General features: G+C 45.2%; 1 protein-coding gene across 2 annotated transcripts; it reads left to right on the forward strand.

The window, feature by feature from the left end:
* Positions 1-714: 714 nt before the first annotated feature.
* On the forward strand, positions 715-27911 carry CYSLTR2 (cysteinyl leukotriene receptor 2). Of its 2 annotated transcripts, XM_040266932.1 has the most exons (4): positions 937-1160; positions 22063-22360; positions 24089-25123; positions 27220-27289. In XM_040266932.1, exons 3-4 carry the CDS (start codon positions 24090-24092, stop codon positions 27287-27289), a joined length of 1104 nt encoding a protein of 367 aa, XP_040122866.1. In that variant the 5' UTR covers positions 937-1160; positions 22063-22360; position 24089. The 2 variants fall into 2 exon arrangements, with proteins under 2 accessions (XP_040122865.1, XP_040122866.1); XM_040266931.1 differs by having other exon boundaries at positions 715-1160; positions 24089-27911.

Below are 27911 nucleotides of genomic sequence, written 5' to 3' on the forward strand. Positions count from 1 at the left end.
GTGCCATTTCATTAGATTTTGGGTAAATGAGAGGGTGTGTCCTTGGGTAGGGAAGAGAAAAGCTCTGTTTGGCCATATTATGTCCATGAATGTGGATAATACAGGCTTCCCAAGTGGCTCAGTGGTAAAGAATCTGCCTGCCAATTCAGGAGACACAAGAGATGCAGGTTCAATTCCTGGGCCAAGAAGATCCCCTAGAGGAGGAAATGGCAACCCACTGCAGTGTTCTTGCTGGGATAACCCCATGGACCGGGGACCTGGCAGGCCACAGTTCTTGGGGTCGCAAGTCAGACACGATAGAGTGACTGAGCATGCATCCAGGTGGGTAATATAGATAAAAGCAGAATATGATGAGAAGAGATCAGAAGGCAGACTGTTGTGTCTTCTGGTCTTGTAGCCCATTTCTGAAAGCTCACATTTAGAAAAAGGAGAAAAGAAGGAGAATCAGAAAGGAAGCAAAGAAGAAATAATCCAAGGAATAGCATAGGAACCAAGAGAGTCAGAGAAACAACGAGGAGAAAGTTTCAAGAAACTGACGGTGGTTAACTGTGCAAAACAAATTGAGGAAGGAAGATGAGGACTAAAACAGGACCTTTAAGTGAGCAACGAGGATACCATGACAGCATTTGACAGCATTTTCACCAGAATGGATAACATCTCTGCCTAAGTACAAGTAAGTCGAAAAAGCAAGTGGGTGTTGGAATCGCCCTGAACAGCTTTGAAGTGCTATACTAATAAGGTGGTGTTGATTTTAGTGTCGTCATAGAAACAAAAAACATGTAGGAGAACTAAAGCCACTTAAAACTCCTGACTCCAGCCCATCACGTCCCCTTGATTTGTTGTGAAAGATGCCAATAAAAACAATGAGAGGGGAGGAGCTAATACAGATTTCTTCCTTTAGTTGTGGTCCCTAAGTAGAAATTTTACACTCTTTATCTTGAGAAGGAAGCCAGCACCAGCTCTGACACCAAAGTTCCTTACAGCACAAATGGCTGTCTGACCGGAGTTCCTTCTTCTCTTGCCATTGGCTGATACCCTTCATAAAATACAATTTGCTGTTTTGCTTTTTTTTTTAAACAAGCAAACTGAATTACTTGGAGGAGGAAGACAGCAGAGACAGGGGAGACAGAGCCAAGGCAGCTGAAAGAAAGCAAACTCAGGTGAGCATTTTTATCTTTGTCCTGTTAACTTGTTGTTAAAAATTGTGCTTTGCTATGCTTCATAGGAAGAAGAATAATTTTTAAAAGTAAGTTAATTTTGTTCTACTATAAACTTTTTTCTACTACATGGTACTTTAAAAAATATTGGAAAAGTACAAAAAAAGTAGAAGGAAGCAAAAACCACCACTGAGATAGCTGCTATTGATGTTTGGGGGGTTATTTCTTTCCATTTATTATGTGTGTCTACCTATGATTTTAGTTAATTTTCGTAGTCATGCTTGTACACAACAGATACGTTTATATTCCTTTTTTCCGTTACAGCAGACATTTCCCCACATTGCTGTAAATGCTTTACAATCATAATTTAAAATTGCTACATAGTATTACATGGAGGAAATTTTCTGTACTTTGCCCAAGCATTCCCCTATATAGGGTCATATAGCAATTTTCCTTTTTTCATAGAGTGGGTCATTTGATAACATAAGATATATTTTTTTTCCTTTCAGAGTCTTGTTTTTTGAGGAGAGGAGGTTAAACTTGAGGATGTAGATTTCAGCTCTCAGTTTTACTGAGAGGCACAGTGAGAGGGAAGATGTGTATGAGACCGTGTGCTTATAATCTGCTTGTGACCCTTTGGGGACCTCAGCCAGTGGTTCTCAACTCTGGCTGTACATTCCATCAGAATCACTTGATTCTGGGGAGATTAGAAACTTATCTTTAGAATAATTGAAAATTAACTTTGGTGAGGAGCCACTCATCTGTTGTTGTTGCTGTTGTTTTAACTTTTAAAAATTTCTCAGGTGGCTCTAACGGATGAGAAGCGTAATAACAACCAAACTAGGTCATTTGTAGTATTTCTCTCTCTGACCCATACCTGAAAGCTATACATTTTAAGGGAAAGGGGATACACTATCAAGCAAGCTGTCTAAGTCTCCCTTTCAATACTGCCTTCACTGTTTACAAAATTCCTTCACATACAGTCATTCATTTGATTCACATGACTGCTGGAGTGTGTAACTCTTACTTTAAAATAAGAAAGTGAGGCCAACAGGACACAGGATCTTTCCTAGGGTCGAACCAGAACTGGCCCAATCTGGTTCAGTTCAGGGCACACACATCTTGAGTAATGGTTATTGTAGAAAAAATTTGTTCAAATTTTGTTATGTCTATATAATTGAATATTCTTCTAGCTCTTTACATGACATTGACATGTAATAGTTATTTACATGACAATGATCATGATTTAGCAAGAAGAAAAAAGCAAGGTTACAAAATAGCATTAAAATATGGACTCATTTTTGTTTGAAAATATGTATATTTGAAGAAAAGTGAAAGGAAGTAAAGGCACAAACATTTGTATGTGTCTGGTTGGTGGTAAATCTTATCATTTAAGTTTATTTCAGCTGGTATTATGTTACCTTTTTTTAACCACATTCATTGCTTGTGTAATAAAGATGTGAAGTAAATTGAATGGAATTGTTCTTATCTTTCTGGTTGGCTCTTCTCCAGATACAATGGTACCAACTCATTTTACTTGGCCATAAAGAAGCCTTTCTTTTATTCTTGATGAGTTTTGTTCATACTTGTCACAAATAATTCCTGTTATTGTTAGCTAGCATGTTCTTATTATTGTTAGCTAGCATTACCTGGAAACTTACCAAGTGTCAGACATTGAGTTAATTGTATCAGTTTTCCTCATCAATGCCCAGTCTTCCCTCTGCGGATGAAGGTCTTGAAGCACAGGAATAAGAGTGACCAAGAGGCAGAGCTGAGGCTCAAACCTAGATCCCCTCTAACTCAAACACATGTTTTCATTCGTTATACCATCTTTCCTCCCTGACCTGAGGTCATGAAGGGTACCCTGCATCATGTACACATCACTCATTGGGAAAGAAAGTGATGTATTTTTTGTGGTGTACTCATTGCACTGGACGGAGAAGGCAATGGCACCCCACTCCAGTACTCTTGCCTGGAAAATCCCATGGATGGAGGAGCCTGGTGGGCTGCAGTCCATGGGGTCGCTGAGGGTCAGACACGACTGAGCGACTTCACTTTCACTTTTCACTTTCATGCATCGGAGAAGGAAATGGCAACCCACTCCAGTGTTCTTGCCTGGAGAATCCCAGGGATGGGGGAGCCTGGTGGGCTGCCGTCTCTGGGGTCGCACAGAGTCAGACACGACTGAAGCGACTTAGCAGCATTGCATTAGAAAAGACCCTGATGATAAGAAAGACTGAAGGCAAAAGGAGAAGAGGGCCACAGAGGATGAGATGGTTGGATGGCATCACTGACTCAATGGACATGAGTTTGAGCAAACTCTGGGAGATAGTGAAGGAAGGGAAGCCTGGCGTGCTGCAGTCCATGGGGTTGCAAAGAGTTGGACATGATTAGTGACTGAACAACAACATTGCTATATGTCGGGATCACCTTGGGCATTTGAGTATCTCATGTGTGCTCCAGACTCAGAGACTCCTGCTTTCCTAGTCTGTCTTTCTCACCAGACATCTGAGGCATGCTAATCCCCCAAGGCTAAATCTGGAAGGTAGAAGCCTAACAAGGGATAGTGCAATGACCCAATGAGCTCTGGTTTATACAGCAGCCAAACTGGGCAATGTTGAGAAAGTCAAGAATTGCCCTGGGTTTATCAGCTTTTCTGTACAGCCTTATCAAATCCACAACAGAACCCACAGCACTGTATCTATGGTGTTCTCACAGAACTGCCCACTACTTCTCTGTGTTGGAATTACTTATGTGTGAGTCTCATTCCTTTTGCTGGATGAAGAACGACTGAAGATGGAGTCTCTGCAGACAGCCTAGTACACGGACTCCATTAAGAATAAATACTGTTTATTGCTAAGTCGTGTCCGACTCTTTTGTGATGCCATGAACTGTAGCCCACATGGCTCCTCTGTTCAGTGGATTTCCCAGGCAAGAATACTGGAGTGAGTGAGTTGCCATTTCCTGCTCCAGAGGATCTTCCCAACCCAGGGATCGAACCTATGTCTCCTGCATTGGCAGGCAAATTATCACTGAGTCACTTGGGAAGCCCTAAGAATAAACGGGCAGGTGTAAATACATTAATTCATCAATGAATGTAAACTTTAGTTAACAGCTTCTTTTTATCTCTGTGGAACCTATTAACCTCTTTATGTGAATTGACCCATGGAGAAAGTGGTATAGTCTTGGACAATCTTTAAAGGAAAATTTCTCTGGATTGGTGGCAGTAAGGGCTGACCCCTTGGACAGAGAAAGTAATGGAAGCTGGAACAGCAACCTGGAACCAGAGAATCTTAAAGTTGGAGCATCCTCAGGAAGAGCCAGTGTTAGTGCAGAAGCTTTTTACATCTTCAGTGTTTCAAAAAGAGGTTTTAAAGAAGCAAGCAGATCTGAGGAAGAACAAGAAGAAGGGAGGATAGGTGGATAAGTCAGGGGGGAGCAGCGAAAGGAAGAGAGAGGAAGAAGGGGTAGGAAGGGGAATCTATTTGCTCCGGATGTTCATCAAGCTGGGAGAGTCAAAAAGGGTCCAATCCATGGTTATTATTTCTATTGCATGTTATGAAAACAAGAATATGTTTATCATGGAAAAAACAAAACACCATTCCCCAAGTGCCTTCCTGTGGGATTATAGTTTTATCTTGTTTGTTCCTCTAGTACAGGAAACACAATCATCTACAAAATGCTCGAAGGCATCACAGATTCTTTGAAATAAGTTTGTTTCTTTTTATTTTGAATCTTACCTCAAGTAGAACTTTGTTCTCTTGCAAATTCTGAGAGATTTGAAAGGGACTCCTTTTGTTAGTTGCAGTGGAAGTTATTGGCCCAGAGTCAGAAAGACTATTTGCAACCCTCAGAAATAAAAAGAGTCACCTCCTATGATGTCTGGGTGTGTTTTGCAACCTTCCTCTTATAGACCATTGACCTGATATATTCCTGTCCCCGATGGCTCAGCAGGTAAAGAATCCATCTGCAATGCAGGAGACACAGAAGACATGTGCTTGATCCCTGGATGAGCAAGATCCATGGCAACCCACTCCAGTATTCTTGCCTTAAAAAACCCCATGGATGGAGGAGCCTGGCGGGCTACAGTCCAAAGGGTCGCAAAGAGTGAGACACACAACTGAGGGGCTAAGCACTCACATGCATTCCTGTCCCCAGATCTTAGATTTGAACTTCAGAGACAAAAAGTTTGTGAGGAAAAATGCCTGGACATCAGTTCAGTTCAGTTCATTTGCTCAGTCGTGTCCGACTCTTTGCAACCCCATGGACTGCAGCACACCAGGCTTCCCTGTCCTTCACTATCTCCCAGAGTTTGCTCAAACTCATGTCCATTGAGTCAGTGATGCCATCCAACCATCTCATCCTCTGTGGCCCTCTTCTCCTTTTGCCTCAGTCTTTCTCAGCATCTGGGTCTTTTCCAGTGAGTCAGTTCTTCAATTCTGTTGTAAAAGACCATTGAGAATTTTTCTTCCCTGGAAGATATCTATCGTGAAACACAAAATGAGCAGGGAGTGGGTGAATCATAGCTTCCTTTGCTCGCTCACTGGTTATTTCTTTGTGCACATTTATGGCCACGAGCTATGCCAGGGCCCAGGATACAGCAGTGACAAGTGAGGTGTTCTTGCTTCGTTGAGTGAACTCTCTGAGGCATAGGGATAAGCAGGAGCTAGTGGCTACCCTGTGGGTGGTGTGAAGACAGGAAGCACTGGAACAGCCAAGACCCAGAGGGCTCAGAGAATGCTCTTTCTAAAAGTGATTCTGGGAAGAAACTTGAGGCTGGTAAGAAAGAGCCTGGAGTAGGAAATGGCAGCCCACTCCAGTATTCTTGCCTGGAAAATTCCATGGACAGAGGAGTCTGGTGGGCTTCATACAGTCCATAGGGTTGCAAAGAGTCAGACACGACTGAGCACACACACATATGCAAATAAAGGGCCAGGTAAGGAACTGGAGTTCAGACTAAGTAGGTAAGACAGAGTCTGGTGTGTTCAGAGCATTGAACTAAGTTATGAGGCTGGAGTGGATTTTTCTGAGGACAGCGGTTGAGAGATGACAGCCTGTCGTGGGTGGCCTTGAGAGGGCCCCTGGGTGGAAAGAGGGGCTGGTGGGAAGCTTGGGTAGCAAGGGCAGGCCTTCCTTGAAGAAGACATTGGGTGGCAGGACGATCTGGGGTTGTGGGCTGAGGGGTGGGGGGAGCCGGTGGTGGGCTTTGTCCTTTGACCCTCCCTTTTAGGTCACCCATGTCCACTGTCCCCCAGGCTACTGGCAGCTGGTTAGGACACCTTCCTGGACAATTCTCCTGATTTTCAATTTTTTTTTGAGACCTAGGGAAACATTTTCTTCTTATCCTTTACAGCTTTCTTACTTTCCTTTATAGCAAGGGTAACCCTAACCTCCTAACCTCCAGGATCTAATGCCTGATGATCTGAGGTGGAGCTGATGTAACAATAATAATAGACATAAAGTGCACAGGTAATGTGATATGCTTGAATCATCCCCAAACCATCATCCCCCACCCCGATCCACAGGAAAATTATCTTCCATGAAACCCATCCCTGGTGCAGAAAAGCCTGGAGACCACTGCCTTACAGTTTTTTTTTTTTTTTTTTTTACCATTCTTTACAGGTCTCCTGTGCCTGGCATACTATTTTCCCCCTGGCAGTAGCCAGGCTTGCACAGGCTGCTGATGCCTTGAAAGTGTGTGATGTGCAGGCTCCATGCAGCTGTGGGGGGGTCTTTCATGGTGTTGTCTCCCTGGTCCTCTCAATGATGCCGAAAGGCTGAGTACTTGCTGAAAATGCTCAGGCCACCTCTAAGAGCTAGAGCTAGGGTTTGGATCCTGTTGGGATTTACTCCCCAAATTTTTCTATGCCTTCATCCCGCCACTGTATCCTGCCAGGAATCATATGATGCTTAACTGCCTACCTTGGTCAATAATTCCTTTGCTCCAAGAAGCGAATTTAATAATGGAAGGTGAAATGCTAGGGTGGAAGGGGAAAGACAAAGAGGGAGTTTTCATTTGAGTAAGTGGGCTTTCGGGGAGCCCCTGAGTTGTGTCTCGTAGTCACTTGGATTGTGGCCAGCGAGAGTCCTGATGCTGACACGACCCCTGTGAAATTACTGAGGTGAGTAGGGCAATGGCCTCTGAGATCACACTTGCTGGTTTTCTGTCTTTGGAATCAGAAGACTTGGAAATCAGAGGCTCAGCTGCAGAATGAGTCTGTGATGTTTCTTGGATGTTTCTTGATATTTCTTGGATCAGAAATTGGGTTAATAACAGATACTTCCAATCTTCACAGACTGATGAAGTGCATTAGAAAACAATTTTTTTAAATGCTCAGATTCTTTATGAAATTAAATCCATAATCAGCTTTGTTGCGGCTGTTGTTCAGTCACTCAGTCGTATCCAACACTTTGCAACTCACACCAGACCTCCCTGTCCCTCACTCTTTCCCGGAGTTTGCCCAAGTTCGTGTCCATTGAATCAGTCCACTGATGTGAGCCATGCATCTCGCTCTCAGAGGCAGAAAGGCCCCTCACTGGCTTGGGTGTTAACCCTCCCCTAGGGTTCAATCCCCTGGAATAAACTGTTCTCTGGAAGCATTTTTCTCCTCCAAATAGCACACCAAATAACAAAATTGTGCAGAGACTGCAGTATTAAGGCGTAGTTCTCCCCATATATGTCCATAACCCATGGGCACCTTTGGGCACAGGGAAATTCTCGAGAGTGGAATTTCGGAAGAGAATTGCAAACTGACCGATCAAGTGAACAGAGGGGGGACAACTGGTCGGCAAAAGAGAGAGAAAAGGCAGCTATTGCTAACCCATCAGCAAGAAGCTGAGACTCAAAGGAGCTGACATTTTGGCAATGCCAGTGCTCTCCAAATTGTCACCTTTCATGTATCTGTGCTGGTCTTTGCCCTGATGGTGGCCGGGCACCATGCTTCTTCTCGAGGTTCTTCTTCCTGAGTCTTGCGGTGGTGAATGTCATTGACCACACACTCTGCATCTGAGTCAAGTTCTCCTTTTGGTGGCAGCAGGCCACAGCTGCTGTGCACCGCATGTGCACCCCACCCCCATGGGGCCTGACACACAGTATTTCAAGCAGCCTGAGGCTGAGTCCAGGCAAGGAAGGTTCTGGTGGCTCCAGGGCTTCCATCCTTAGATCAGCAGGATCCCCTGGATCCTCCCCACTCCGTTATTCTTGCCTGGAGAATTCCACTGACAGAGGAGCCTGGCGGGCTATATAGTCCATAGTGTTGCAAAGAGTCAGAAACACAACTGAGTGACTAACACTTTCCCCCTTCCTGTTTGCTGAATCCTGTGGGGTTCCAGAGAAACCTGCGGAGAGATGAAGGCAGGCCAGGCAGCTTCCTTATAAAAGAAGCCAGTGAGAGGAGGCAATTATAAGCAGGAAACTACTCAGGGCATTCAGTCTCCCACAGGAGCCCTCCGCTACAAGGACTCCCACCCTTGCTGCAAAAACTCACTCCACTCTTCCCCTGATGACAAAGAGACCAGATCCAAAGACTGCTCCTTGGGTCTTCAAGCTCCCCAGGAACTTCTGGAAATTTCATGAAGGGCACTCTGACTTTTCTGTCTGCTGAGCCCTGGAGCAAGTCTGGTACAGTTTGGTTGGGATCTGGGAGGAGAGGTTGGGCCTTACGAGCTTTGTACTTCCACACATGAACTCCTAGGCAGAGGACAGATAGGAGACAATGAAAGTCGGGCCCTGGAGGGGAAGCTTCAAGGTCATCCTATCAGGCCCAGGACTCTGGTTGAGGGGTCCCACTGGGCCCCAGATCTGTTAAACAGACTGGAGAATTTGCTCCTGTGGGAACTTCCCAAGCCCTAAATGCTATTTAACACCTACTGGTTTACAGCAGATCCGACAGCACTCTTTCACTGACAGGCTGACATCATAGCTGTGAAGTGTGGGAGGAAAATGGCATTTGGCAGACAAAGGACCATTAGGCTGGTGGTACGGGAAAGGATGGGAGGGATTGGCACTATGGGACAGACGGGGTGGAGGATCAGAGCGCCAGAACACTCCAAGATGCTGACTCCATAGAACAAGGCTCTGAGTGGTTCACTCATCTGCCCCCTGTTTTTTGTAGAAGCCCAGAGACCAGCTCAGTTCCTCATTCAAAAGATATGGTAATCTCAGATCTGTTCGTTTGTATTTCTGTTTTGATCTGTAAGCTTCTAATTCATGTTAGCCCTTGAAAAACTCTAAAAGTATTAATGCAAGACTGTTTCTGGGAGGCTAAAGAAGGGTCTCAAGCTATACGTTTTCACCTGGACATTTGGAGCCTGTTATAACTGAGGGCTGAGCTAGCAGGGTTGGATTTCAAGAACAAGGCACTCACTGATACTTCTCTATTTTGGAGGGTATATTAGCTACCACTCTGGGGCCTCTGGGATTTTGAGGCTGTAAAACGTTTCAATCCAGAAGGTCGAGTCCTCTTTGCACAACTTCAGGGAGCTAAGTCTGTGAACTTTTGCAGTAATAACAGCTAATGATGCAGAAGGGCTTTCCAGGTGGCTCAGACAGTAAAGAATCTGCTTGCAAATGCAGGAGACCCAGGTTTGATCCCTGAGTCAGGAAGACCCCCTGGAGAAGGAAATTGTTACCCACTCCAGTATTCTTGCCTGGAGAATTCCTTGGACAGAGGAGCCTGGTGGGCTACAGTCCATGGGTTTGCAAAGAGTTGGACATGACTGAGCTACTAACAATTTTAATTCTTTAATTCTTCCCTGGTCTCTCAGACAGTAAAGAATCTACCCTCAATGCAGGGGACCTGGTTTAGATTCCTGAGTTGGGAGGCTACCCTGGAGAAGGGAAAGGCTATCGACTACAGTATTGGTGAAATGATGCTGAAAGCTCAGAGAATCTTGGAGACAAAGTTTGGGGTGAAGCAGAAAAGAATAGCTTTATTGCTTTGCCAGGCAAAGGGGGCACAATGGGCTCCTGCCCTCAAAACAGTGTATCCCAGCCCAGAAGGATTTGATGAGAAGTTTTATAGCAAATGATTCAAGGGTGGGAGTGCTGATAAGATTAGCGTGTGTCCAGAGCCTACATTCCTCTAATCTGGTCTCAGTTCAGTTCAATTCAGTCCCTCAGTCATGTCCAGATCTTTGCGACCCCATGGACTGCAGCAGGCCAGGCCTCCCTGTCCATCACCAACTCCCGGAGTTTACTCAAACTCATGTCCATTGAGTCAGTGATGCCATCCAACCATCTCATCCTCTGTCATCCCCTTCCCTCCTGCCTTCAATCTTTCCGAGCATCAGAGTCTTTTCAGATCAGTCAGTTCTATGCATCAGGTGGTCAAAGTATTGGAGTTTCAGCTTCAACATCAGTCCTTCCAATGAACACCCAGGACTGACTTCCTTTAGGATGCACAGGTTGGATCTCCTTGCAGTCCAAGGGATTCTCAAGAGTCTTCTCCAACACCACAGTTCAATAGCATCAATTCTTCAGCACTCAGCTTTCTTTATAGTCCAACTCTCACATCCATCCATCACTACTGGAAAAACCATAGCCTTGACTAGACGGACACTTGGTGGCAAAGTAATGTCTCTGCTTTTTAATATGCTGTCTAGGTTGGTCATAACTTTTCTCCCAAGGAGTAAGCGTCTTTTAATTTCATGACTGCAATCACCATCTGCAGTGATTTTGGAGCCCCCCAAAATAAAGTCTGACACTGTTTCCCCATCTATTTCCCCTGAAGTGATGGGACCAGATGCCATGATCTTAGTTTTCTGAATGTTGAGCTTTAAGCCAACTTTTTCACTCTCCTCTTTCACTTTCATCAAGAGGCTTTTTAGTTCCTCTTCACTGAGGCTCAGTGAGATAAGGTCCAACATCACAAAGTTGGTGAGTGAAAGAACTCGGTTTCAAACCAAAGTTTTAGCTCTCACCTGCTGCTCTAGTACTGCTTGCCTGCTGTAGAGGGGAACCCCTGTCATCCTTTCACCATCTTTATCACTAAATCACCTCTCAGCCTTTCATGGGGCTTCCCTGGTGGCTCAGACGGTAAAGTGTCTGTCTGGAATGCAGGAGACCCATGTTCGATCCCTGGGTTGGGAAGATCCCCTGGAGAAAGAAATGGCAGCCCACTCCAGTATTCTTGCCTGGAAAATCCCATGGATGGAGCCTGGTAGGCTACCGTCCATGGGGTCGCAAAGAGTCGGACATGATTGAGTGACTTCACTTTCACTTTCAGCCTTTCATATTTTTACTAATGCTCTGAGATCCTTTTCATCTCTTTATCATGGGTCTCTGCCCACACTTTGAGATTTAATCATGGTAGTTGATGTCATTGAGTGCTCACCTTTAAAGTGTGAAACACTTTAAAGTCATCATGCCACTTACAGATGAGGAAACTGAAACTCGGAGAAGATAAATTGTGCAAGATTCCCAAGCTTGTAAGTGGCAGCTCCTTACACCGACATTTCTGCGAACTTTAACAAGGACATTACAAGAGCTTCAGGAGTGATGAGAGAGACCTGTGAAAGCGTCAGTTGGATAAGGCAATGTGCAAAAGGTGATGCAGGTGTTGAAGATTTGGTTTGACTAGAGTTGGCCTTCCCTGGTGGCTCAGTCAGTAAAGAATCTGCCTGCAATGCAGGAGGCCTGAGTTCGATCCCTGGGTTGGGAAGATCCCCTGGAGAAGGGCAAGGAAACTCATTCCAGTACTCTTGCCTGGAGAGTCCCCATGGACAGAGGAGCCTGGCAGGCTACAATCCATGGGGTGGCAGAGAGTTGGACATGACTGAGTGACTAAGCACACACACACAGAATTGGGTACCTTGAAGATTGGGGAGGAGGGAGATAGAGAAGAGGGGAAAAGGTGGAGATAAAAGAGAACAGAGTAGACAGTCCAGTGTTCAGGACTCCATGCCTCCAATGCAAGGGCCACAGGTTTGATTCCTGATTGTGAAACTAACATCTCACACGCTGCAGTCATGGCCAGGAAAAAAAAAAAAAAGTAGCACAGTGAGCAGCACGGGTACATACCTGAAGAAGTACAAACCCAGTCCCCAGCTTCCTGGCATTGAGGAGCAGCAAAATAATAGCGATAATGCCAGCTTCGTGGTTTTCAAAGTGCTGTACCTGCATTTGCTTCTCTTGGAGCTCTTTTCAGTTAGAGTCAGTGGAGAGCATTATACTCATTTCATAGATACACTTCCCCAAATAAGCTAAGTGATGTGTTAGCCAAGGCCACATGTATCTAGAAACTGACAGAGCAGGACCCAGACTTCTGTGGTTTTCCACCATCTGTAGCCTTGTGGCATGGCTCCGTTAGCTGACTCTCATTTATAAAAATGCAGGTATAAACTGTGACCAGTGGTGCAAGTTCTTAACAGCTAGAAATTGGGGAAGCTGGAAGTCAAATTTCAGGTTCAGTGTCCATTCTACTCTAGCTTGGTTCAGGTGTATGAAGATTGAGGAGATAGGACGAGAATGAACAGAAGAAGAGATGGAAGCCCATCTGGAGATGGGCTGAGAGTTAAGAGGGTGTCTGCAGAGAAAAGAATGTGTCTTTCCTCCCTGACTTCCTCCAGCAACAAACACTTCACTGAAGCTGACTGAGACATTCTCACCTCTCAGAGTGGCCACTTATTTAACCCCTGCTCCTTTATCAGCTCTCTGGCCTTGGGCTCCCAAGCCACCACACCTGCTCTCCCCCAGGAGCACTGATAAGCTTACTGTGAAATCTTGCAATGCTTTTTATCCCCCATGACCACTCCTTCCTCCTTAAACTCCTTAAAGCGTCTTGGCCTCCCTGAAGCTGCGTTCTCTCTCTTTTCTCTAAGTTCTCTGAGTTTTGGGGGAGGGTGGTGCTCCACTAGGTCTTAAGACGTTGTGGCATGCGAGATCTAGTTCCCTGACCAAGCACTGAACCCAGGTCCCCTGCATTGGCAGTATGAAGTCTTAGCCACTAGACCACCAGGGCTGCCCCAAAGTGGCATTTCTGATTAATCTCTTATCATACAATCACTTTCTCGGTTGTCTTTCCAAGTTTCCATTCTCTCTTCCTGTTCCTTAATTGTTGATGTTCCCCAAAGTTCTGTCCCTGATCCTCTTCCATCTCTGCTGTCACACCCCTGCAGGAGCTTGTCTACTCTTCTGGCTTCAATTACCAAGTGCTGGTGGCCCCTAAACCCAACAGGCTTGCCTGTCTCCTCCTCCCCGGCTCTAGACTGCGATCGGACACTTCTGTGTGTTTCATAAATGCTTCAAATTCAAAATGCTCAGCTGAACTCATTTTACATGCCCCTTCCCAAATAGCAACTTACTCTTGTTCCTTTCATGTTCTTTTTATTAACATAAGACACCATTCTCTCACAAAATAATCCCCTACCCCAACTTTTCCTGACCTCCCAACCTCCCATAATGAATCCATTCCCAACTCCAGTCAACTCTTATTTCCTTATATTTTCAATCTCATTCAAATATGTTTGCACACGCATGCACACACACACACACACAAACACACACCGGCTTTCCTGGACAATTGCAAGAGCATCCCTGGGAGTCTCTGGGGACCTAGGCTTGTCCTCCATCACACCTGTAAAATGCAAATCCACTTTCCACCATTCAAGGGCTCCCATTGCCCTCAAGGTAAAACCCAAATGCCTCCGTGTGGAGGTAAGTCACCCTTCTCACCCTCTGCCCACCTGGCCCTCCCTTTGATGCCTCAGCTGGACTAGAATGTGTGCAGTTTCTCGGACTGTGTCACTGTGCCCTAGGGCCTCAGTCTTTGGGGTCGGCAGCCAGGTCACAGGCTCATACCTGAGACACAAAGGTAAGCACACCTGTGGGCTCCCCGTCCTGGTCAGTGCTGAGAGTGCGGACAGGATGTGTGACGGGTCTGTCAAGCTCCTGGCAAAGCAGCAAAAGATTCTGGGATGGGGACCTCCCTGTCAAACCAGTGGTAAGACTCCAAACTTCCACTGCAGATCCCTGGTCAGGGAACTAAGATCCTGCAAGCTGTGAGGTGCAGGTTGGCCAATAAAGAAAAAAAGAAATAAAAGATTTTTTTTCTAAGTATAAATAAAAATAAACTTCTGTGAGGTTTTGAAGAGTTGCAGCTTTGCAGTGACCATGCTGCTAAGTGGCTTCTGTCGTGTCCAACTCTGTGCGACTCCATAGACGGCAGCCCACCAGGCTCTGTTCCTGGGATTCTCCAGGCAAGAACACTGGAGTGGGTTGCCATTTCCTTCTCCAATGCATGAAAGTGAAAAGTGAAAGTGAAGTTACCTAGTCGTGCCTGACTTAGGGACCCCATGGACTGCAGCCCACCAGGCTCCTCCATCCATGAGATTTTCCAGGCAAGAGTCCTGGAGTGGGGTGCCAGTGCCTTCTCCGTTGCAGTGACCATAAAGACGTGTTAATCATCCAGGTAAGCTCTTTGTCCTCATCAGCGCACATGCAGCATGTTTAGTTTTCTTCATAACTGCAACACGGAATCTCCATCTGCTGCTGCTTTGCACTCTTTCTTCTTTGTCATTTTAGTACCATTAAAGCTGCAGGAGACAAAGACTCAATCCTTTCTTTGCTCTGAGGCCCCTTTCAGTCCAGGAAGCTATGCGCATACTCAAGCCCTCCTCTCTCTGCGTGCACTCATGTTAAGTCACTTCAGTTGTGTCCAACTCTGTGTGACCCTATGAACGAGAGCCCATACAGCCCAGGTTCCTTTGTCCATGGGATTCTCCAGGCAACCATACTGGAGTGGAAGCCAAGCTCTCCTCCAGGGGATCTTCCCAACCCAGAGATCAAACCCACATCTCTTACATCTCCTGCATTGGCAGGCAGATTATTTACCACTAGCACCACCTGGGAAGCCTCTCCTATCTCTCTCAGTTCAGTTCAGTTCTGTTCAGTCGCTCAGTCGTGTCCGACTCTTTGCGACCCCATGAATAGCAGCATGCCAGGCCTCCCTGTCCATCACCAACTCCTGGAGTTCACTCATACTCGCGTCCATCGAGTCAGTGATGCCATCCAGCCATCTCATCCTCTGTCGTCCCCTTCTCCTCCTGCCCTCAATCCCTCCCAGCATCACAGTCTTTTCCAATGAGTCAACTCTTTGCATGAGGTGGCCAAACTACTGGAGTTTCAGCTTTAGCATCATTCCTTCCAAAGAAATCCCAGGGTTGATCTCCTTCAGAATGGACTGGTTGGATCTCCTTGCAGTCCAAGGGACCCTCAAGAGTCTTCTCCAACACCACAGTTCAAAAGCATCAATTCTTCGGCACTCAGCTTTCTGTATAGTCCAGCTCTCACATCCATACATGACTACTGGAAAAACCATAGGCTTGACTAGATGGACCTTAGTTGGCAAAGTAATGTCTCTGCTTTTCAATATGCTATCTAGGTTGGTCATAATTTTCCTTCCAAGGAGTAAGCATCTTTTAATTTCCTGGCTGCAGTCACCATCTGCAGTGATTTTGGAGCCCCAAAAAATAAAGTCTGACACTGTTTCCACTGTTTCCCCATCTATTTCCCATGAAGTGATGGGACTGGATGCCATGATCTTCGTTTTCTGAATGTTGAGCTTTAAGCCAACTTTTTCACTCTCCACTTTCACTTTCATCAAGAAGCTTTTGAGTTCCTCTTCACTTTCTGCCATAAGGGTGGTGTCATCTGCATATCGGAGGTTATTGATATTTCTCCCGGCAATCTTGATTTCAGCTTATGTTTCTTCCAGTCCAGCGTTTCTTATAATGTACTCTGCATAGAAGTTAAATAAGCAGGGTGACAATATACAGCCTCGATGTACTCCTTTTCCTATTTGGAATCAGTCTGTTGTTCCATGTCCAGTTCTAACTGTTGCTTCCTGACCTGCATACAGATTTCTCAAGAGGCAGGTCAGGTGGTCTGGTATTCCCAACTCTTTCAGAATTTTCCACAGTTTCTTGTGATCCACACAGTCAAAGGCTTTGGCATAGTCAATAAAGCAGAAATAGATGTTTTTCTGGAACTCTCTTGCTTTTTCCATGATCCAACGGATGTTGGCAATACGACCTCTGGTTCCTCTGCCTTTTCTAAAACCAGCTTGAACATCAGGAAGTTCATGGTTCACGTATTGCTGAAGTCTGGCTTGGAGAATTTTGAGCATTACTTTGCTAGCGTGTGAGATGAGTGACATTGTGTGGTAGTTTGAGCCTTCTTTGGCATTGCCTTTCTTTGGGATTGGAACGAAAACTGACCTTTTCCAGTCCTGTGGCCACTGCTGAGTTTTCCAAATTTGCTGGCATATTGAGTGCAGCACTTTCCCAGCATCATCTTTCAGGATTTGAAATAGCTCCACCGGAATTCCATCACCTCCACTAGCTTCATTCGTAGTGATGCTTTCTAAGGCCCACTTGACTTCACATTCCAGGATGTCTGGCTCTAGATGAGTGATCACACCATCGTGATTATCCGGGTCATGAAGATCTTTTTTGTACAGTTCTTCTGTGTATTCTTGCCACCTGTTCTTAATATCTTCTGCTTCTGTTAGGTCCATACCATTTCTGTCCTTTATCGAGCCCATCTTTGCATGAAATGTTCCCTTGGTATCTCTAATTTTCTTGAGGAGATCTCTAGTAATTCCCATTCTGTTCTTTTCCTCTATTTCTTTGCATTGATCACTGAAGAAGGCTTTCTTATCTCTTCTTGCTATTCTTTGGAACTCTGCATTCAGATGCTTATATCTTTCCTTTTTTCCTTGGCTTTTCACTTCTCTTCTTTTCACAGCTATTTGTAAGGCTTCCCCAGACAGCCATTTTGCTTTTTTGCATTTCTTTTCCATGGGGATGGTCTTGATCCCTGTCTCCTGTACAATGTCACGAACCTCATTCCATAGTTCATCAGGCACTCTATCTATCAGATCTAGGCCCTTAAATCTATTTCTCACTTCCACTGTATAATCATAAGGGATTTGATTTAGGTCATACCTGAATGGGCTAGTGGTTTTCCCTACTTTCTTCAATTTAAGTCTGAATTTGGCAATAAGGAGTTCATGATCTGAGCCTCAGTCAGCTCCTGGTCTTGTTTTTGTTGACTGTATAGAGCTTCTCCATCTTTGGCTGCAGAGAATATAATCAATCTGATTTCAGTGTTGACCATCTGGTGATGTCCACGTGTAAAGTCTTCTTTTGTGTTGTTGGAAGAGGGTGTTTGCTATGACCAGTGCGTTTTCTTGGCAAAACTCTATTAGTCTTTGCCCTGCTTCATTCCGTATTCCAAGGCCAAATTTGCCTGTTACTCTAGGTGTTTCTTGACTTCCTACTTTTGCATTCCAGTCCCCTATAATGAAAAGGACATCTTTTGGGGGTGTTAGTTCTAAAAAGTCTTGTAGGTCTTCATAGAACCGTTCAACTTCAGCTTCTTCAGCGTTACTGGTTGGGGCATAGACTTGGATTACTGTGATATTGAATGGTTTGCCTTGGAGAGGAACAGAGATCATTCTGTCGTTTTTGAGATTGCATCCAAGTACTGCATTTTGGACTCTTTTGTTGACCATGATGGCTACTCCATTTCTTCTGAGGGATTCCTGCCCACAGTAGTAGATATAATGGTCATCTGAGTTAAATTCACCCATTCCAATCCATTTTAGTTCGCTGATTCCTAGAATGTCGACGTTCACCCTTGCCATCTCTTGTTTGACCACTTCCAATTTGCCTTGATTCATGGACCTGACATTCCAGGTTCCTATGCAATATTGCTCTTTACAGCATTGGACCTTGCTTCTATCACCAGTCACATCCACAGCTGGGTATGGTTTTTGCTTTGGCTCCATCCCTTCATTCTTTCTGGAGTTACTTCTCCACTGATCTCCAGTAGCATATTGGGCACCTACCGACCTGGGGAGTTCCTCTTTCAGTATCCTATCATTTTGCCTTTTCATACTGTTCATGGGGTTCTCAAGGCAAGAATACTGAAGTGGTTTGCCATTCCCTTCTCCAGTGGACCACATTCTGTCAGACCTCTCCACCATGACCCGCCCACCCTGGGTTGCCCTGCAGTCATGGCTTAGTTTCATTGAGTTAGACAAGGCTGTGGTCCTAGTGTGATTAGATTGACTAGTTTTCTGTGAGTATGGTTTCAGTGTGTCTGCCCTCTGATGCCCTCTTACAACACCTACCATTTTACTTGGGTTTCTCTTACCTTGGGCGTGGGGTATCTCTTCACGGCTGCTCCAGCAAAGCACAGCCGCTGCTCCTTACCTTGGATGAGGGGTATCTCCTCCCGCCGCCCTTCCTAACCTTCAACGTGGGATGGCTCCTCTAGGCCCTCCTCAGCCCGCACAGCCACCACTCCTTGGACGTGGAGTTGCTCCTCCCTGTCGCCACCCTGGCCTCGGGCATGGGGTTGCTCCTCTCGGCGGTCGCCCTTGACCTCGGATGCAGGGTGGTTCCTCCCGTCCTCCATCCGTGGCCTCGGATGCGGGGTATCTCCTCTCGGCCGCCGCCCCTGACCACAGACGCGGGGTAGCTCTCGGCCACGCTTAGTGTGCCTGGCGCCACCGCCGCCGCCTGCACTTAGTGCGCCGGCCCTATCTCTCTAAAGCAGTGCAAATTATGCTGTCAATTTATTTCCTAATTTTCTTTGAATTTACCTCTTCTCAGCTTCGTGTCACATACTTAATTTGTCTGGCTGATTTTTAGAGCCACATATATGGTGTAGTCAAGTGCATGTTTTTATGGGCAGTAAGGAACAAAGTGTTTTAAAGGTTTCTTAAAGGAAAGCCATGCACTGAATGGAATTTTGGATTTTAGCTGGCCCCGCTTTTAACCTGTGACTCTTAGTTAAATGAGGCTTCTAGGAAGCGTTTTTGTTTAGTTGCTCAATTGTGTCTTTTTTGCGACCCCATGGACTGTAGCCTATCAGGCTCCTCTGTCCATGGGATTTCCCAAGCAAGAATACTAGAGCGGGGCTACCATTTCCTCCTCTAGGGGATCTTCCCAATCCAGGGATTGAACCCACATTTCTTGTTTTGCAGGCAGATTCTTTACTGCTAAGCCACCAGAGAAGACCCTCTAGGTGGGGGGTTTGTGTTTTTCTTTCTTTAGCTTTCCAAGGATGAAGATGCTCTTCGAATCAAAGCCCCAGCTTCTGTAGCCTCAGCCCTTTCCCTCCCACTGGGGCAGTTTGATGGCCTTGAGCCACATCTGCTCCCTGCCCCCCACCCCACGCCGACCTCCAGCCCCTCTGGGGCCCAGAACACACCCCAACCCGAGGCAGAGGACTTGAGGTAACTCTGGTACTCTCCTTACCCTCGGGGTTGATCTCTTCCTGATCTGGTGCCTTGATTCTAAAACTGAGCATCTCTCTCACTCCTGAGATTCGGTCCCCTTCTCAACAAAGGCAAAGGGCCCCCTCTTGGCATCCCTGGCTCAAATCTCTGCGCCCAAGGTGTTGTCCAGCATTCAGGTTCTCCCGCAAAGATGGGCCTGCCTGCAATGGCCAGGCCTCCTCTCAGGCCCAAAGTCCTCTCTTTCCATCGTGGCCTGGCAGTACAAGCGCCTCGCTGCCTGCCAATGGACCTTCCCTCCTGAGTTCTGCCTTCTTCCCCAATTGCTCAAAAAGTTCCTCTTGCCAGGGGCTCTTGTTGGTTCCCTCACACCCATCAGTATCCTAGGGAGCAACTGCTACCATCTGTTTTTGCTCTCCTGTCCATGCTCATACCTTCTGGGCCCCATGCTCTGCCTGGGAGAAGGGACTCTCACAGCATCTGTGGCTCTCCTTGCAGGCTCACCACCCCCAGTGATGGAGAGGACAGGGTGCAGGGCCAGACTGCCTTCCTCATTGCAAGTCATAGGGATCCTGTTGGTCTTGAGATGGGAGAAGCAGTTTTAAGGTCTTTATGGTCAAAACATTTAAGGACTTGATTGCTCTCAAGTCTATTTCTATTATTTTAGATCCTTTCTTGATATAAACTTTTCCTAAGATTCTATCCAAGTTCTGGCTCCAAAGTCAGGGCCATATGGACAGGACTCTGTCCTTTTCTAAAAAGGCCACTGGTAATAGAACACATGGGCTTCCCAAGTGGCTCAATTCACCTGCCAATACAGGAGAGGCGGGTTTGATCCCTGGGTCAGGAAGATCCCCTGGAGAAGCAAATGGCAAACCACTCCAGTACTCTTGCCTGGGAAATCCCATGGACAGAGGAGCCTGGTGGGCTACAGTCCATGGGGTCTCAGGAGAGTTAGGCAGGACTTAGCGACTAAATAACAAGCCATGTAGGACATCACAGTGCGTTAGAGTTCCCCGTGCTACACACCGTGTTCCCAACAGTTGTGTATTTTGTACATCATATTGATAGTGTGTATGTATCAATCCCAGTCTCCCAATTTCTCCCACTCCACCCCTTTCCTCCTTGTGTGGGCATGCTCAGCTGTGTTTGATTCTTTTCAGCCTCAAGGACTGCAGCCCACCAGTCTCCTCTGTCCATGGAATCTTCCAGGCAAGAATGCTGGAGTGGGTTGGCATATCCTTCTCCAGGGGATCTTCCTGACGCAGGGATTGAACCCATGTCTACTGCATTGATAGCAGTAGTAGTAGTGTTAGCCGCTCAGTCGTGTCTGACTCTTTGCAACCCCATGGACTGTAGCCCACCAGCTCCTCTATCCATGGGATTCTCCATGACAAGGATACTGGACTGGATTGCCATTCCCTTCTCCAGAGGATCTTCCAAACCCAGGGATCGAACCCAGGTCTCCTGCACTGCAGGCAGATTCTTTACTGTCTGAGCTACAGGGAAGATCATTGATAGGCAGATTCTTTACCGCTGAGCCACCAGCAAAGCCCCGTGTGTGTTTTTTGTTTGTATATTTGTTGTTTGTTTGTTTTGACTGCACCGCATGGTTTTGGGGATTGACTCTGCGACACAGCAGTGAAAGCGCTGAATTGTAACCACTAGACCACCAGGGAACTCCCTGTGGTACTTTGTTAAAGAGCCGTAGGAAACTAATACAACTCTCATTTCACAAAGTAACGGATGCTTAGAAATGCTCATTCCCCCAATAGTAAGTGCTTCCAAATTTCCAAATTTCATTGACTCTAACATAAAAGGTAGAAAGTGAAAGTGAAGTCACTCAGTTCAGTTCAGTTCAGTCGCTCAGTTGTGTCCGACTCTTTGCGACCCCATGAATCGCAGCACACCAGGCCTCCCTGTCCATCACCAACACCCAGAGTTCACCCAGACTCACGTCCATTGAGTCAGTGATTTCATCCAACCATCTCATCCTCTGTCGTCCCCTTCTCCTCCTGCCCCCAATCCCTCCCAGCATCAGAGTCTTTTCCAATGAGTCAACTCTTCGCATGAGGTGGCCAAAGTACTGGAATTTCAGATTTAGCATCATTCCCTCCAAAGAAATCCCAGGGCTGATCTCCTTCAGAATGGACTGGTTGGATCTCCTTGCAGTCCAAGGGACTCTCAAGAGTCTTCTCCAACACCACAGTTCAAAAGCATCAATTCTTCAGCACTCAGCTTTCTTCACAGTCCAATTCTCACATCCATACATGACCACTGGCAAAACCATAGCCTTGACTAGATGGACCTTTGTTGGCAAAGTAATGTCTCTGCTTTTGAATATGCTATCTAGGTTGGTCATAACTTTTCTTCCAAGGAGTAAGCATCTTTTAATTTCATGGCTGCAGTCACTCTTTAATTCCAGACATTTGAATCCTGGCTTGTTGATCTGGCCCATTAAGTAGGGATCCTCTTCATCTATCAAAATCATATTCTAGATAAATTATATAATAACAGCAGCATTTCACAGGGACGATTTTATAGAACATTAGTTCTGTGGAATAGTAGAATGTTTCAATGTGCAAAAACATTTTCAGAGTAAAAAATAAATAAATAAAGAGGGACACCCTGTATTAATCAGAATTGTTTTTTTCTTATAGGACCTCCTAGAGTTTTGACATGTGTTATGAATCTCCAAGAGAGGGACACTAAAGCTTGCTGTGTCTCTCAGGCTGATTTGAACACAGAAGCCTTTCCTTACACAGAACATCTCATGGAATTCGTAGTTTGTGGAAGATACTTTGGGAAGTGCTGAACTAAAGAAAAGCCTTTTTTTTTCTTTTACATCATTTACATACCAACCATGTTTTCTGAGTTGCATCTTCACATCAGTCTCTGAAGGAGAACTGAAAAACATATTTGCCGTATCGGAAATACATTTACAAAGCGTCCATTTGGGTAAGTTAATTTAACTAACATTTTACTATACTTCTTTTAGTCTTTAGATCATTCTGTGAATTCTCAGAGTCAGTGTCTTCTAGTCAAAGGCCTTTAGGAACACCCCTGTAGTTGAACACCATTGAGTTTATTGACTTGTTGTATCAAGGAGAATGCACACCATAGGAAATCAGAATATCTCAGGAAGAGGGTGTTGGAAAAGAATTATTGCAGGAATTGGGCTTGTGTTAGGTAATTTGGGATTTAGATAAAAAAATGGAGGACTTTGCAGAAACAAAAATGGTTATTAGTTCTTGTAAAAAACTCTGTAAAATAGGGACCCAGACTGCCATACCCAGACAATGAAAATATGTCTCCCCAAGCCACTTGTTTTTTCCCTAAACATCTAGAAGTCTGCCCCTACCTCTGTAGTTATGGGCTGTCCTGTAGTATTTACGTAGGTAAGGCAAGAAGTGTTCAGTATAAATTTCTCTTTAACTAGAAAAGAAGAAATTAAGAACCATGCATGACAACTATGCCTAGCAAATTTACATTTAAACCAATGCTTGGTCAAAGATAAACAAACCTGCATACTTCTAAGAGTGGTAAGACGGATTGTATTCAATAATATACTATTGCAATTTTTTCAATAATATACTAGTCCAACATGAACTGAACTCAGAAGTAACTGGATGTTTTATTTTATTTATTTTTTTAAAAAAAATACTTACTTATTCATTTATTTGGCTGTACCGAGTCTTAGTTGCAACACACAGGATCCTTGTTGGATCCTATGGGATCTCTCACTGCTGTGCTTGGACTCTCTAGTCATGGATGTATGCTCAGTAGTTGCAGGGCACAAGCTCAGTTGCTCCATGGCATGTAGGATCTTAGTTCCCTGACCAGGAATCAAACCCACATTCCCTGCACTGCAAGGAAGATTCTTACCCATTGGACCACCAAGGAAGTCCCTGGGTGTTTTAAAAAGAGAATGAGAGAAAGGAGAGTGGAGTGAGTGAGCAGGGGCTCAGTAGAGTCAGGGAATTTTAAAAATTACAAATAGGAAGGAGGGGTTGGGTCCAAGTGGAAAGTATCTGGGTTTTCTAACTGGTACTTAAGAGATTAGGCTCTTATCCTCCCACAGAGGCTTGAGGCAGAGGCCCTATGTCCAGGTGTTGGCTGGAACAAACACTGAATTCTTCTGGCAGCCTTGAGATTTCTCAGGCTATGTAAGAAGGGGAGGTTATGGTCATCCTTGAGATGCAGTCTTGAGTTGTTCATAACTATGTTAGTGTTTTTATGTTAGTTGTTATTCAAGTCAGAGTAAGCCAAGGTTGACACCTGGTTGACAAGAGGACTCAGAGGAGCCTGGCTAGAGTTTCATCAAGAAGAGAATCTTTGTCAGCTTCCAGAGCAGCAGATGTGTAATTGATGACTTTCTCCAGGGTCAGAGACAAGCTTTAGATAATCTTCATCTGGACCCTGAGCAAGAGTTCCCCTAGTCTGAGACTTCAGCTTCAGTCAAATAAATGAATGGTTATTCTGCATTCTAGAAGTTTATCATGAAATGAAATGAAACATATAGTAAAGACAGATGGTAAAAGGATAAGCACATGGTAGGACATAGCCAATATTTTTTGATTCAAGTTTCAAAGAAGAGCTAGTATTTCTCTCTGTTGCATTAAAACCTGGATAAATGTAAGCAATGAGCAGGAAGCAACTTTTTGTATCTGTTTCTTTTTGATTCAGCATGGAAAGAAAACTTGTGTCCTTATCTCCATCCATCTCCGCCTCAGAAATGGAAACTAACAGCACCTTCAGCGATCACCATAGCAACAGGAACTGCGCCGCTGAGAACTTTAAGAGAGAATTTTACCCCATCGTGTACCTGGTAATATTTATCTGGGGAGCCTTGGGAAATGGCTTTTCCATATACGTTTTCCTGCAACCTTATAGGAAGTCCACATCTGTGAACATTTTCATGCTCAATCTGGCTACTTCGGATCTCTTGTTCACAGCCACACTGCCCTTCAGGGTGGACTATTACCTCAGAGGGTCCAACTGGATATTCGGGGACCTGACTTGCAGGATTATGTCTTACTCTATGTATGTCAACATGTACAGCAGCATTTATTTCCTGACTGTGCTGAGTGTGGTGCGTTTCCTGGCCACCGTTCACCCCTTCCGGCTCCTTCATGCCACCAGCATCAAGAATGCCTGGATTGTTTGTGGCATCATATGGGTCTTTATCATGGCTTCCTCAACAACGCTTCTGAAAAATGGCTCTGAGCTGAAGGGCAATGTCACATTGTGCTTGGAGCTGAATCGTAATAAAGCTCCTAAACTGAAGACCATGAACTACATTGCCTTGGTGGTGGGCTTTCTGCTGCCCTTCTGCACGCTCAGCATCTGCTACCTGCTGATCATTCGAGCTCTGCTGAAGGCGGAGGTCCCAGAATCAGGGCTGCGGCTTTCTCACAGGAAGGCACTGACCACCATCATCATTGCCTTGGTCATCTTTCTCCTGTGTTTCTTGCCCTATCATGTACTGAGAACCCTCCACCTGCTCCAGTGGGAGGCGGATACATGCAGAGACCTGCTGCATAAAGCTGTGGCCATCACACTGGCTATGGCGGCAGCCAACAGCTGCTTCAACCCTTTGCTTTATTACTTTGCTGGGGAGAACTTTAAGGACAGACTAAAGTTTGCACTCAGGAAAGATCATCCACAGGAACCAAAGTGCAGCTTTCCTTTCTGTGTGTGGCTGAAAAATGAAACAAGAGTGTAAGGGGTTCTTGGGCGAGGCTCTTCCTATGTCTTGTGTCCACCTTCATCCAAAAGACCATGTATTTACACCATTCCCAACAAAGGTCGATTCCCAAGATTTAATTGACCGTGATTTTATTATAAGACCTACTTCAGATTTTTCATTAGGTGTATCTTCAGTGTTTGAGCCTAAATAAGGAGTACAGCAGAAAAAATCCTCTTTAGAGTCTTGCAACCAGAAATGTCAGACTGGGAGAACATGCTGAGCACAGTGGCTGCTGCTTCTCATCAAATTCTGTATCAGTCAGATCTCTGGCCCACTAGGCATTCTAAATGCTTAGTTTTAAGACAACCCCAGCATTTCCAGCTTCTCTTGTTCCTCGTCCTTCTTCGAGCTCCTGTTGTTATTCTTGTTCAGTCACTATGTGTCCAATGCTTTGCGACCCCGTGGACTGCAGCATGCCAGGCTTCCCTGTCCTTCACCGCCTCCCAGAGTTTGCTCAAATTCATATCCACTGAGTCAGTGATGATAACCATCTCATTCTCCTGAGATACAGCCAATTAAAAAAGCTATTGGAGGCCCCAGAACAGATAAGAAAAGCATCCTTAGAATTCAGGGGAAAGATTGTGAAGAGGAAATCTGCCCTCTAACAAAGCAGAGTCAAGGTCCCCAACAAGAACTGAGGGGGAAAAACACAGAGAAGCCCTGGGACAAGAGAGAAAGGGGAAAAAGAATTTCATTTAGCACTAGAAGAGGATTTCCAGTGCAAAATGAAAATCCAAAGGCAAAAGCTATGCCTTCCTCTTGTCAGGGGCTTAGGAAAGACAGGAAGATCAGGAGAAGGATGCCCTCAGGGTGGAGGGATTATGTGCAGAATAGGAAAGAAGGAGGTCAATTTTACTCTTGAGATTTGGGTTCGGGCTGTTTACTGCAGTTCTCATCCTACAAGTTAATCCATTTGGATGGGATAAACCTCCAGAATAGAGGAGATGGTGCTAAGGGTTTGGTTGGGCACTCAGAGAGAGGGTGAGCTGGAAAGCAAGTTGCAAAGATTGTGGTACCCCTGAAATTCTATGAAATTTGATGAACATTTTGACAGAACATGAGAAGGGTGGCTTTCTTCTGAGAGAGTGTAGAAAAGCACTGGTTTGTGGGAGGCGGGGTCCTGTCTGCCCACTGAAGCAAAACCAAGTCAACTACCTACTGCTACCACCATGACCACTGTACTGCCAACAGTCGAGTGCCCTCTCTGTGCTGGGCAGACTGTGCAAGGCACTCTGCTGTGCTGTGCTTAGTCACTCGGTCATGTCCGACTCTTTGTGACACCGTGAACTGTGGCTCACCAGGCTCTGCTGTCCTTGGGGATTCTCCACCAAGAATACTGGAGTGGGTTGCCATGCCCTTCTCCAGGGGATCTTCCCAACCCAGGGACTGAACCCAGATCTCCCACACTGCAGGTGGATTCTTTACCAGCTGAGCCACCAGAGAAGCCTGTGCAAGGCACTACTCATCCATTAATCCCACTTAACCCTCACACCAAAGCCCTGTATTTTCATTTGACAGATGAAGGAACTAAAGCCCAGAGAAATTAAGAATTTTGTTCAAGTTCATACAGCTCCACAAGAATTTTAAAAACATCTGTACAGAGGGGTTGGCTGGGTGCTTCACCCACCGTTCCCCTGGCAACCCTCCAGGGACATTACTTGAACGTCTTAAGTGAGAGTTTTCTTCCCTCATCAAGTACCTACCCCTTCTCCCTCTCATTAAAAGACTGAAGGCTGAAGTTTCTCTCTTTGGAATTGTCAGCCTCAATATAGAGTGGAGGGTGGGAAGGAGGTGGTGTTCTGAAACTAGGAAAAGACTGAGGGAATGACCTCATAGTGAACAGGAGCCTCAGAGTTCTTTGGTCACTCAGCTGCCAGAATGCTAACAGACTCACTCCTTGTCAAGACAGATGCCTGGAGGACCCTCCTAGAGGATAGCAGTCAATGACTACTACACATCGGAGAAAAGGGCCAGAACGTGAAAAAGCAACAGGAAATTAGAGGGTAGATAGAAACATTTTCAGTATGAAAGGTCTCAACATTTTCAACACCTTCGCATCTTTTAACAGAAAGCTACAGGAGAGTTTGCTTCTCCAAAATAAAAGAGTAAACCAAGATAAAGGAAAACATGACATCTAGAAAGCAGAAACTCCAACACAGGATAAAGATGAAGAAAATTCCTAGGACGTTGGTGTACAGCAGAAAAACAAGAAACTGATTGATTTACATGTGTTGGAGAGATTTATGTCTTTCTTGGATAGTGTGGAATGAACTGGTAACAATACACAGGAAAATAAGCAAGTTAAAAGACAAGGCAATTATTAAATACTAAGGGGAAAGAAACTGATGTTCAAGAATGGAAATAAAACCATAGTACTCTACATGTTTCAGCTATGAACAATATTTACATGGAGAATATAAATAGCAAAATACTGTGATATAATTTTTTTCAGGAAATGAAGGAGGGAGGTTGTGTATGTGGAGGGAGGGGTATAAGAAATCTATGTCCCTACTTTTTATCACAGAAAATGCATGATAACTAAAGCTAAAGAATGATAACTACCTGTATAAAAATGTTATTTAACAATAGAAGCTAAAGCCCAGAATAAACAGTAAAAATGATTGATAGGATTGCCTTTGGAGAGAAGTTGGGTATGGGAAGATAGGGTGGGGATTTCTCTTTTCCTTTTAATAACTATTTAACTGTCTAACTTGTGACTATGTATTGCTGAAATAAAATAAAAATTAAGTCAAAATTAAA

This window comes from Oryx dammah, unplaced genomic scaffold, assembly GCF_014754425.2.
Source record: "Oryx dammah isolate SB20612 unplaced genomic scaffold, SCBI_Odam_1.1 HiC_scaffold_24, whole genome shotgun sequence".
NCBI lineage: Eukaryota > Metazoa > Chordata > Mammalia > Artiodactyla > Bovidae > Oryx > Oryx dammah.

Coding starts and splice junctions, on each gene's coding strand:
- CYSLTR2 (XM_040266932.1), top strand. CDS start 24,090: ATGGAAAGAAAACTTGTGTCCTTATCTCCATCCATCTCCGCCTCAGAA. Junction 25,124..27,219: donor CTGAAAAATGAAACAAGAGT/GTAAGGGGTTCT, acceptor ATCTTTTAACAG/AAAGCTACAGGAGAGTTTGC.